The 12,716-nt window shown below is 44.1% G+C and overlaps 1 protein-coding gene across 3 annotated transcripts in view; it reads right to left on the bottom strand.

Moving 5' to 3' along the window:
• dcc (DCC netrin 1 receptor) overlaps window positions 1–12,716 on the bottom strand; it is a 1,425,388-nt gene that overhangs the window by 23,237 nt on the left and 1,389,435 nt on the right. For all 3 annotated transcript variants that reach the window (XM_063042623.1, XM_063042621.1, XM_063042622.1), the window contains exons 26-27: window positions 6,658–6,807; window positions 4,311–4,529 (exon numbers count right to left, since the gene is read on the bottom strand). In XM_063042623.1, coding sequence (XP_062898693.1) covers window positions 4,311–4,529; window positions 6,658–6,807 — 369 coding nt within the window. The remainder of the gene's footprint in view (window positions 1–4,310; window positions 4,530–6,657; window positions 6,808–12,716) is intronic.

Genomic DNA, 12,716 nt, shown 5'->3' with positions numbered 1-12,716 from the left:
AGCTCTCTGCTGAAGGGGACCGGCACAAAATATTGATGGTTCAAGTTTCTGGGCATCATCACCTCAGAAAATCTATCCTGGACCCAACACACTGATGTAATCTGTGAAATTTGTGGTGAATCTGTGGAATTTGTTGCCACGGGCAGCAGTGGTCAAGTCATTGGGTGTATTTAAGGCAGAGATTGATAGGTATCTGAGTAGCCGGGGCATCAAAGGTTATGGTGAGAAGGCGGGGGAGTGGGACTGAATAGGAGAATGGATCAGCTCATGATAAAATGGCAGAGCACACTCGATGGGCCAAATGGCTGACTTCTGCTCCTTTGTCTTATGGTCTTATGATAATCATGAAGGCTTTCCTTCATTAGGAGCTTGAGAAGATTTGGTATGTCACTGAAGACACTTGCAAATTGTGTGATGCATGATTTGTGATTTATAGTAATTTTAATGTCTTGCATTGTACTGCTGCCACAAAACAAATTTCAGGACACATGTCCGTGATAATAAACCTGATTCTAATTACCATTCCTCTCCATAAATGCTGCATGGGCTGCTGAGCTCCCCCTGCATTTTGTGGGTTTTACTGCATTCTACAGTATCAGAATCTGAATGGTAATAATTTCCAGTGTCTGTAGACTCTTTAGGGTCTCTGGTGGTAGATCTCTGCTAGCTTCCAAAGGCTGCTTCTGAATTGTCAATGTCAATAATATGACTCAAAGTTCAATGTAAATTCATTATCAGAGTATGTATACCTCACACTGTGATTCATTTTCTTATGGGCACCCAGTAAATACAAGAATCAATGAAAAACTGCACACAAATGAAGACATAGCAGCTAACAATGTAAACGCTTGGACGCAAGATGTTGATTTTTTTGTTTTAAAATTAAACTATTTCTTGCCTGTTGCAGGAGAGAAGGAGGTGGTGAAACCCAATGTAGACTGGGGGGAGGGGGCATCGTATTGTTGAGTACCTCTGGAATTTCCCACTGGCCAACCATTCATTCCATAGCTATACTGATACATGTGACCTATGCTTCTCCCTCTCAAATTGAGGCATGAATTCAATCATTCAATCTTTCCTTTCCAGTCCTGATGAAGGGTCGCATCCTGAAACATCGACTGTTCATTCATCTGTACAGGTGCTGCCTGACTGCTGAGTTTCTCCAGCATTTCGAGTGTGTTGTCCACGTTCCACTTGTAAGAGAGACACCATACCATGGGCAGGTGGCTTACTCATTTGGAGTAACTGGAGAGAAGAATATTATTATCATGAGATACACTGTAGGAGGAGAATTAAGCCATTAGGCCCATTGAGTCTGCTCCACCATTTCATCATGGCTGATTCATTTTCCCTCTCTGCCCAGTCTCCTGCCTCCTCTATGGATTGCGCGGATGAATTTCCGTCTGGCTGTACTTAGCAATGTTTGATGGATGAAGTCTTTTCCATCAAATTGATAACATAGCTGGCAAGTTGAAACTGCGCCTGTCTTCCAGCTGACCCACAGTGACAGTCTGAGATAAATGTTTGTTTAGTCTGCATTTAGATGAAGTACACTGAGTCATTACTTCCACAAATTATATGGATTCCAACTCAACAGATACTCTTTTAAAGACAAGAGGAGCTATATTTGCCACATGTACATCAAAAGATAAAGTGAAATGCAACATTTTGTGTCAATGACCAACACAGTCCAAGGACTACACCGGGAAGCCTACGGGGATTGCCACACTTCTGGCACCAATTACATATAATTTTCGAACACCTTCTTCTTCCCACCCACACTCCAGACACCCAAAGTGAATAATAATCAACATTGACTGACTTTGAATTTGTGCATGTGCAGACATCAAGTGAATGCATGCTTCCTTTGTAATCAGCCCCAGTCTGCAGCTCCAGGAAGACTACTGTTCAGAGCTGCATTTTAAATTCAATTTACAATCCATATTCACATCTGAGGATCAGTTGCTACTGAAATTAATATTTGCTATATACCCTCACTCCAGAATAAATCCTAACAGTAGGAAACTAGAGCGCTTGGTGGAAACCCACCTAGTCACGTGAAGAAAGTAGAAACTCCTTACAGAGAGAACTGGAGCCCAGTCAGTGATCATGCACATCTGCTCTCACCCCAACCTCCTGCCACCCCACTAGGAATAGGGTTCCCCTTGTCCTCACCTACCACCCCACAGGCCTCCGGGTCCAACTTATAATTCTCCGTAACTTCCGCCACCTCCAACGGGATCCCACCACTAAGCACATCTTTCCCTCCCCACCTCTCTCTGCTTTCCGCAGGGATCGCTCCCTACGTAAATCCCTTGTCCATTCATCCCCCCCATCCATCCCCACTGATCTCCCTCCTGGCACTTATCCTTGTAAGTGAAACAAGTGCTACACATCCCCTTACATTTCCTCCCTTACCACCATTCAGGGCCCCAGACAGTCCTTCCAGGTGAGGCGACAACTTCACCTGTGAGTCGGCTGGGGTGATATACTGCATCCAGTGCTCCCGATGTGGCCTTCTATATGTTGGTGAGACCCGACTCAGACTGGGAGACTGCTTTGCTGAACACCTACACTCTGTCCGCCAGAGAAAGCCGGATCTCCCAGAGGCCACACATTTTAATTCCACATCCCACTCCCATTCTGACATGTCTATCCTCGACCTCCTCTACTGTAAAGATGAAGCCACACTCAGGTTGGAGGAACAACACCGTATATTCCGTTTGGGTAGCCTCCAACCTGATGGCATGAACATTGACTTCTCTAACTTCCATTAACGCCCCACCTCCCCCTCGTACCCCATCCGTTATTGACCATCCTCTGGGCTTCCCCCCCCACTTTCTTTCGCTCTTGGCCTCCCGTCCCATGATCCTCCCATATCCCTTTTGCCAATCAACTTTCCAGCTCTTGGCTCCATCCCTCCCATTCCTGTCTTCTCCTATCATTTCGGATCTCCCCCTCCCCCTCCCACTTTCAAATCTCTTACTAGCTCATCTTTCAGTTAGTCCTGACGAAGGGTCTCGGCCCGAAATGACGACTGTACCTCTTCCTAGAGATGCTGCCTGGCCTGCTGCATTCACCAGCAACTTTGATGTGCGTTGCTAGAAATTCCAGTATCGCAGATTTCCTCGTGTTTGTGTATCAGTCAGTGATCGCTGGCACTGTAAAGTGATTGTGCTAATTGCTGCTCTACTGTGTCACGATAATTCAAATCAAAGAGTACTGCAGCACAGAAACAGCTCTTCAGCCCATCTAGTCCGTGCTGAACAATTAGTTTGTCTCATCTCATCAACATGCACCTGTACCATTATGTTTCCTTCACAATTACCCTGAATCTTTATGTTACTTATATCCGAGACCAAACCAGATTGATTAAATTACACCTGAGATTTTCTGCCAAAGGTTAGGGAAGACAAAAGCAACTCAAGCTGCAAAAGGAAGTCACGTGATTAAGTCAGCTCGTATCAGGAGAAGGAATGAACAATCCTTTCGTAAACATACCGACAGTAAGAGATCAGACAAATAAGGGATTGGGACATGAGATTCTACAGACACTGAAATATTCATGCTGGATTGTAAAATATCACTGCCTGGTCACAGGTTGTTCTGATCTGATCTGAACTACTCGTAAATCATCTTATCCAATCTTCTGAGTCAGTCAGGCGAAATATATCTTTAAAATGTTCCTTCATCCACTGACTAATTTAAATGCTGAACCCACCTGTAATCACAACGTTCACCTAGTGATAGAGTTATAGAGCATTTCAGCTTAGAAACAGGCCCTTTGGTCCTTTCAGTCTGTGCTAAAGTATCATTCTGCCTCGTCCCTTTGACCTGCACCTGGACACCTTCTGTTTTCCTCATGTACTCTGGTGACCCTCCTCCTTCTCTTTCTCCCACGGTCCACTCTCCTCTCCTATCAGAATCCTTCTTCTTCAGCCCTTTACCTCTTCCACCTATCACCTCCCAGATTCTTACTCTATTACCCCTCCCCCACCCACCTGACGTCCTCCTCAACTGCTCTCCCCTATTACCTACAAGCTTGTCCTTCTTCTCCTCCCCCCACCATCTTACTCTGGCTTCTCCCCACTTCCTTTCCAGTCCTGATGAAGGGGTTCGGCCTGAAACATTGACTGTATATTCGCCTCCATAGATACCGCCAGACCTGCTGAGTTCCTCCAGAACTTTGTGTGCGTTGCTCTGGATTTCCAGCATCTGCAGAATCTCTTGTGTTTAAATCGATCCCTTTTGCAATGAACTATCAACTCAATCAATGTCAGTTTACAAACAGAAGACTGATATCCACTCACCTGGTTGAGAGAGAAGGGGTGTGTAGGGGACTTTGGGCTCCATTGCAGTCATGGGCGGGGGTAGCAGGGGGTTTGCGAAACTGCGCAGAGGATGAGTGGGGCGGACGCACGCTGTAGGAATCGTTCTGCTTGGGGCCTCCTCCCCTGAAGAATGCTCGGGTTGTGTTTGAGTTAACACGGCAGGCTGTTGGAGATGCGTTGTTTGAACTTCGCTCATGGCTTTGAGAAACCAAAGGATGAACCAAGTTACACTGTGTAATAGGAACAGCAGCAAACAAATTTTAAAAAACAGAATTTCATTAATTAATTTATTTAGAGATACGGCGTGGGACAAGCCCTTCTGGTCCAATGAGCTGCCACTGCACAGTAACCCTCCTCTTTAACTCTAGCCTAATCACAGGGCAATTTACAATGGCTAATTAACCTGTGCCTTCAGACTGCGGGAGAAAACTGGAGCACCCAGGGGAAACCCACACGTTCATGGGAAATGCTGGAATTGAACTCCGAGCACGGATACTACGTGCTGTAATAGCGTTGTGCTAAACGCTCCACTACCATGGCACTGCAAGATGGTGAGACATCAACCTGAAGAGAGTAATCTATGGGAAAACAATTCCAAGCTCCAGTTTGGAGCTCTTCTTTATCAAGACTACCGAAAATGTTGAAAGACCAAATCAGTTAGAGAACATCTGTGGAGAGAGCCTGCCCCAATCTGATACACCAACTGTTTATTCCTTTCCACAGATGCTGCCTGGCCTGCAGACTTCCTTCAGCACTTTGTACATGTTACCCCTGTTAAAGAGTCCCAGAGCTCTTTCCGTAGATATTGCCTGACCCATTCCGACATGTTGGTCCACGGACTCTTCTACTGCCACAATGAGGAGTTAAAGGAGTAACACCTCCTATTCCGTCTGGGTAGCCTCCAAACTGATAGTATGACCATTGATTTATCCAACTTCCAGTAACTCCTCGAACCCCTTCTTCCATTCCCTCCTCTGACTCCCTTCTTAACTCTTCTCTTTCTTCACTTGCTTAACGCCTCCCTATGCTGCCCTTCCTCCTTCCCTTTCTCCCATGATCCATTCTCCTCTCCTATCAGATTTCAGCCCTTTATCTTTTCCTCCTATCACTTCCCAGCTTCTCACTTCATCCTCCCTTCCCTGCCCACCTTCTAGCCTGTACTTCTCGCCCCAACTTCATATTCTGCCATCTGTCCCCTTCCTTTCCAGTCCTGAAGAAAGATCTCGGCCTGAAATACCTCCGCCCAAAATGTCAACTGTTATTATTAATTTCCATAGAGGCTATCTGACCTGCTGAATTCCTCCAGCATTTTGTATGAGTTACTCTGGGTTTCCGGCAGCTGCAGAATCTCTTGTGTTTATGTTGCCTGACCTGTTGTTTTATTTTTTAACCAACATTTGCTGTTTTCATTTAGGCGATGAACTTCAGTAATTTACCATCCCAAAATGAAAAAAAATTTCTTTTCAATTTTCCATTCATCTTTCCATCAAATACTTTAAACTTTCAACCTCAATGTCCAATCACACATGGTAGAAAATTAAGCAACTAGTATTTTTGCACCAGTTCCCAAGGATTTATTTCTGCCAAAATTAGTCCTCCATCTAATCCATTACGAACAGTATTTTTTCTGTACAATTATAAAATAAAATTGTGAAGTTACTGGGACTGGCTCCGCCCTCTTAACAAATGTTGGCTTTGTTCCTTGGTTGTCTATTTTTGCAAAATTCCCAATCCAGTGCAATGTTTCATTGATTTTAACCCACAAAAAAGATTGTAGGGAAAATTTTCCCAAAATCCATAAAACCAAAAGGCATAGGAGCAGAATTAGGCCATTTGACCCATCAACTATGCTCCACCATTCCATCATGGCTGAACTATTATCTCACTCAACCCCATTCTCCTGCCTTCTCCCCGTAACCTTTGACAGCCTTACTAATCAAAAACCTATCAATCTCTGCTTTAAATATACCCAAATGACTTGGCCTCCACAGCCACCTATGGAAATGAATTCCACAGACTCATCACCCTCTGGATAAAGTAATTCATCCTCAACTCTATTCTAGAGGAATGTTCTTCTATTCTAAAGTTGTGCCCTCTGGTCTTGGTCTCCCAACACCATAAGAAACATCCTCACCACATCCACTCTATCCAGGCCTTTCAATATTTGATATGCTTCATTGAGGTCCCCCCTCATTCTCTCTCATCAACCCCATGGAGATAAATATTAAAACTTACAATGCATCATACTTATTTTGAAGAGAGATAATGCAGTAGGTTTCTTTTGGTGCAACTCTCCTGTTAATGTTTAATAAATAAAGATTCTTACTTGGTCCGTATCCACGATCAACTGCCAGTGTTGGAAATGGCATGGTACGCAGTGGAAATTGTGGATGTGGATATCCACATGTTGGAGATGGCAGGATGCCAGGATACTGGGCACTTTCCAATGTTGGAACAGGAATCGCACTGACAACAGCTACAAATAGAAAATTGTACAACATTGTTTGGTTACATGGCAAACAAATACACAGATACCCCAAACGTGAAACACTGGATGTACTTACACTCCAGTAGCCATGCTATTATGTACCTCTTGTATGTCATGCACCTAATAAAGTCACCACTGAATGTTTGTTCATGGTCTTCTGCTGCTGTAGCCCTTCCACATCAAGGTTCAACATATTGTGCCTTTAGAGATGCTGTTCTGCACATCACTGTTGTAATGCATAGTTATTTGAGTTACTGTTGCCTTCCTGTCAGCTTGAACTAGCCTGGCCATTCTCCTCTGACTTCTCTCGTGAACATAATATTTTTGCCTACAGAACTTCCGCTCACTGGATTTATTTTTTTTGTTTCCCACACCATTCTCTGTAAACTCTAGAAACTGTCGTGATCCCAGAAGACCAGCAGTTTCTGAGATACTCAGACCACTGTGTCTGGCACCAACAATCATTCCACGGTCAAGGTCACCTAGATTACATTTCTTCTTCCATTCTGGTGTTTGGTCTGAACAACAACTGAACCTCTTGACAATGACTGCATGCTTTTATGCATTGAGTTGGTGTCACATGATTGGCCAATTAGATATTTGCATTAACGAGCAGGTGTATGTAACAAAATGTTCACTGAGTGAAAATTAACAATAAGCTAATGCAGTTTTGTTTCATAATTATGATGCATTAATGCAGTGTATTCTTGTAATTAATCTACTTCCCACATTAATTATGATGAACAAAGGGTCACCTTCCATTAGAGGACATTCCATGAAAACGTCACTTAAAATAAAAAACAAATTCTCCAAAACCCTTCGAAGCTTAGAAGACATGAACAGCAGATGATTATGGGATGTCAACATCATATCTAGTGACCCTATTGCAATCCTACATCTTTATATTGAGTCAAAGTGTTGTGTTCCCTGGCCCATATTTATTAATGAGACCCAAAGCCAGGAACATAAAATAATTTTTTATTCAATAGGAATAACTCGGGAAGAAGGAACAGGAGCCTCAGTACCCACACTACCAGGTTCTTATAAGAAATTATGGTGATACAATGCAGAAAAGGTCCTTCTGGCCCTTTGAGCCATGCTGCCCAGCAACATATGATTCAATCTTAGCCTAATCACAGGACAATTTACAATGACCAATTGTCCTATCAACTGGTGTGACTTTGGATTCTGGAGGGAAACCGAAAACCAGAGCACACTGAGGAAACCCTTAAAGCTCGAGGTGAACGTACAAACTCCTTACAGGCAGTGGTGGGAATTGAACCCGGTCACGCATACAGTACAGTATTGTGCTAACCACAATACTACCATAAAAAAGATGTGCTGTCATTGGAGAGGGTCCAGAAGAGGTTCACAAGGATGATTCCAGGAATGAAAGGGTTATCATATGAGGAACGTTTGATGGCTCTGGGTCTGTTCTCGCTGGAACTTAGAAGGTTGAAGGGGGTTTTCATTGAAACCTTTCAAATGTTGAAAGGCCTAGACAGAGTAGATGTGGAAAGGATGTTTCTCATGGTGGGGCAGTCTAAGACAAGAGGATACAGGCTCAGGATAGAGTGACATCCATTTAAAACAAAGATGAGGTGAAGTTTCTTTAGCCAGAGGTTGGTGAATTTGTGGATTTTGTTACCATAGGCAGCTGTGGAGGCCAGGTCGTTGGGTGTATTTAAAGCAGAGCTTGATATGTTCTTGATTGGCCAGGGAATCAAAGGAGTGGGGCTGAGGAGGGAAAAATAGGATCAGCCATGATTGAATGGTGAAGCAGACTCCATGGTCCAAAAGGCCTAATTCTGCACCTATGTCTTATGGTCCCATCACCGAATTGTTCCCACAACCTATGGACTCACTTTCAAGGATTCTTCATCTCATGTTTTTGATATTTATTGCTTATTTATTTATTTATTATTATTTCCTTTTTTCCTTGTATTTTGCATAGTTTGTTGTCTTTTGCAGATTGGTTGCTTGCCCGTCCTGTTTGGTGCAGTCTTTCATAGATTCTATTATGACTCTTGGATTTACTGAGTATGCCCGCAAGAAAATGAATCTCAGCGATATGGGAGAAAACCGGAGCACCTGGAGGAAACCCATGAGATAATGGTGAGAATACACTATACAAATCCCTTACAGGCAGTGGCAGGAATTGAGCACCGATCGGTTTTCACCGGCATTATAAACCAATGCACGAACTACTACGCTATGCTGCCCAGGGTTAGGGAGGAAAACTGTGACACATATGCCTAAGGAATACCATTGAAACACAGGGGAAAGAATTTCACTTTAATTTGTAACTGGTGACGTGAAAATTTAGAACATGGAGAGCACAGAATGGCATAGTAGACGATCTTCGGTCCACGACATTGTACTGACCTTTTAACCCACTGTAAATCAATCTAACCCTTTTCTCCTGCATAGCCCTACATTTTTCTATCATCCTTGTGTCTATATACAAGTTGTTTAAGTGTCACAAATTTCTCCTTTGGCTCGTCTAGCGGAATTAGTCCTTACTCTTAATAATTTCTCCTTTGGCTCCTCCCACTTCCTCCAAACTAAAGGTGTTGCTATGGGCACCCGTATGGGTCCTAGCTATGCCTGCCTTTTTGTTGGCTTTGTGGAACAATCTATGTTCCGTACCTATTCTGGTATCTGTCCCCCACTTTTCCTTCGCTACATTGACGACTGCATTGGCGCTGCTTCCTGCACGCATGCAGAGCTCCTTGACTTTATTAACTTTGCCTCCAACTTTCACCCTGCCCTCAAGTTTACCTGGTCCATTTCCGACACCTCCCTCCCCTTTCTAGATCTTTCTGTCTCTATCTCTGGAGACAGCTTATCCACTGATGTCTACGAAAAGCCTACTGACTTTCACAGCTGTCTGGACTATTCCTCTTCTTACCCTGTCTCTTGCAAAAATGCCATCCCCTTCTCGCAATTCCTCTGTCTCCGCCGCATCTGCTCTCAGGATGAGGCTTTTCATTCCAGGACGAGGGAGATGTCCTCCTTTTTTTAAAGAAAGGGGCTTCCTTTCCTCCACCATCAACTCTGCTCTCAAACACATTTCCGCTATTTCACATACATCTGCTCTCACTCCATCCTCCCGCCACCCCACTAGGAATAGGGTTCCCCTGGTCCTCACCTACCACCCCACCAGCCTCCGGGTCCAACATATTATTCTCCGTAACTTCCGCCACCTCCAACGGGATCCCACCACTAAGCACATCTTTCCCTCCCCACCTCTCTCTGCTTTCCGCAGGGATCGCTCCCTACGTAAATCCCTTGTCCATTCATCCCCCCCATCCATCCCCACTGATCTCCCTCCTGGCACTTATCCTTGTAAGTGGAACAAGTGCTACACATCCCCTTACATTTCCTTCCTTACCACCATTCAGGGCCCCAGACAGTCCTTCCAGGTGAGGCGACAACTTCACCTGTGAGTCGGCTGGGGTGATATACTGCATCCAGTGCTCCCGATGTGGCCTTCTATATGTTGGTGAGACCCGACTCAGACTGGGAGACCGCTTTGCTGAACACCTACGCTCTGTCCGCCAGAGAAAGCCGGATCTCCCAGAGGCCACACATTTTAATTCCACATCCCACTCCCATTCTGACATGTCTATCCTTGGCCTCCTCTACTGTAAAGATGAATCCACACTCAGGTTGAAGGAACAACACCTTATATTCTGTTTGGGTAGCCTCCAACCTGATGGCATGAACGTTGACTTCTCTAACTTCCGCTAATGCCCCACCTCCCCCTCGTACCCCATCTGTTATTTATTTTTATACACACATTCTTTCTCTCACTGTCCTTTTTCTCCCTCTGTCCCTCTGACTATACCCCTTGCCCATCCTCTGGGTTCCCACCCCCCCCCTTGTCTTTCTCCCTGGGCCTCCTGTCCCATGATCCTCTCGTATCCCCTTTTGCCAATCACCTGTCCAGCTCTTGGCTCCATCGCTCCCCCTCCTGTCTTCTCCTATCATTTTGGATTTCCCCTCTCCCTCCCACTTTCAAATCTCTTACTAGCTCTTCCTTCAGTTAGTCCTGATGAAGGGTCCCGGCCTGGAACGTCAACTGTACCTCTTCCTAGAGATGCTGCCTGGCCTGCTGCGTGCACCAGCAACTTTGATGTGTGTTGCTTGAATTTCCAGCATCTGCAGAATTCCCGTTGTTTAAGTGTCACTACCATCTTTCCTTGCAGCAATTCCACACACATACCACTCTCTGTTTAAAAAAAAAACTACCTCCCAACATACTTTCCTCCAATCACTTCAAAAACATGCCTCCTTGTATTAGCCATTCCTGCTCTGGGAAAAAAAAAGGTGCTAACTGTCAACACCATCAAGGCCTCTTATCATCCTATACAGCTCTATCAAGTTTCCATTGGGCTGCTAATGCGTGAGAGATACAGGAGCCTTAACTTCCACATACCTTCAAGCTTCAGGCTCTTGAACCAGTGTGGATAACTTAACTCACCTCAAGTCTGAACTGAATCTACAACCTGCGGACTCACTTTCAAGAACTCTGTAACTCACGTCGTCAGTATTCCTCAGTATTATATATATAGTAGTTGTTTCCATTGTCCCGAGAGCATATCGAAGCAGCAGGGCCTGGATCTGAGGGTGAGGAACAACCTGAGGTTTGGACAATTTAAGTGCTGGACCAGATTGAAAAAGTCAGGGGTTGGGATCGGGCCAATGTTCAGCTCACTGCTCCACGAGGTCTATCTATCTCTGCACTGAACTGAGGCTGTGGCCTACAACAAATTGGTTCCTGCATCAGCTGCAGTGATGCCTGGCTGTGGACTCCCTTTAGTGAATTTCAGTTCTGACTGCTATTTGCTTACTTTTATTGTTTGCATTATTTGTTTTTTTTCTCTCTGTACATTGGCTGTTTGACAGACTTCTTTTATTTTAGTAGGTTCTATCAATTCTTAAATACCTCAAAGATTCAATCTCATGAAGAAAAACAAGGCATAAGGCATTGGTCAAACGGAACTATTGTGAGAGATTATGGGTCCTTATCGAAGGAAGAACGTGCTAGCAGTGGAGAGGGTCCAGAGAAGGTTCTCAGAATGATTCTGGGAATGAAGGAGTTAATGTAAGAAGAGCATTTGACAGCTCTGAGCTTGCACTCACTGTACTTTAGAAGAATAAGAGGGAATCTCTCATTGAAACCTATTATATATTGAAAGGGGATGTAGAGTGGATGTGGAGAGGATGTTTCTTATAGTATGGGAGTCTAGGATCCGAAAGGAAGGGTGTTCTATTAGAACAGTGATGAGGAGGAATTTCTTTAGCCAGAGGATGGTGAAACTATGGAATTCATAACCAGAGACAGCTTGGAGATGTTCATTGGGTATACTTAAAGAGGAGATTGATAGGTTCTTGCTTTGTGAGGGTGTCAAAAGTTACGGGGAGAAGGCAGGAGAATGAGGCTAAGAACGATAATAAATCAGCCATAATGGAATGGGGGAGCAGACTTGAATGGCCGGATGGTTTAATTCCACTCTTGCGCCTTATAGTCTCAGAAAGATTAAATAGTGGAGTCTTCTTGGAAGCATATGCAATTAGTAGAAACTTGCAATGGTAATTAGTTCAAAACAATGTATAGATCTGTGGGCAGCTTCCAGAGGGATGTTTGTTGAACAAAAGCTAATGATCACAGACACTGCAATTTGCACTTAAAAATGTTTCAGTCTATTAGGATATTGTTTCTTAAGCATATTGTAATGGAAAAACTAATGAAATCTCTACCCCAATGAGTTTGAAGAACAACCAACTGTATTTCTAAGGAAAATTAGATTGACTTTATAAACGAAAGTCGAGAATGATAAATGTCAGTATTGGTTCTCAGTCCTAAGAAGTCCTTAATTTCTAAACCAATG

Source organism: Mobula hypostoma, chromosome 3 (genome assembly GCF_963921235.1).
Source record: "Mobula hypostoma chromosome 3, sMobHyp1.1, whole genome shotgun sequence".
Lineage (NCBI taxonomy): Eukaryota > Metazoa > Chordata > Chondrichthyes > Myliobatiformes > Myliobatidae > Mobula > Mobula hypostoma.
Note: the sequence above shows the minus strand (reverse complement) of the source record. Positions and strands in the feature narration are given on the sequence as shown.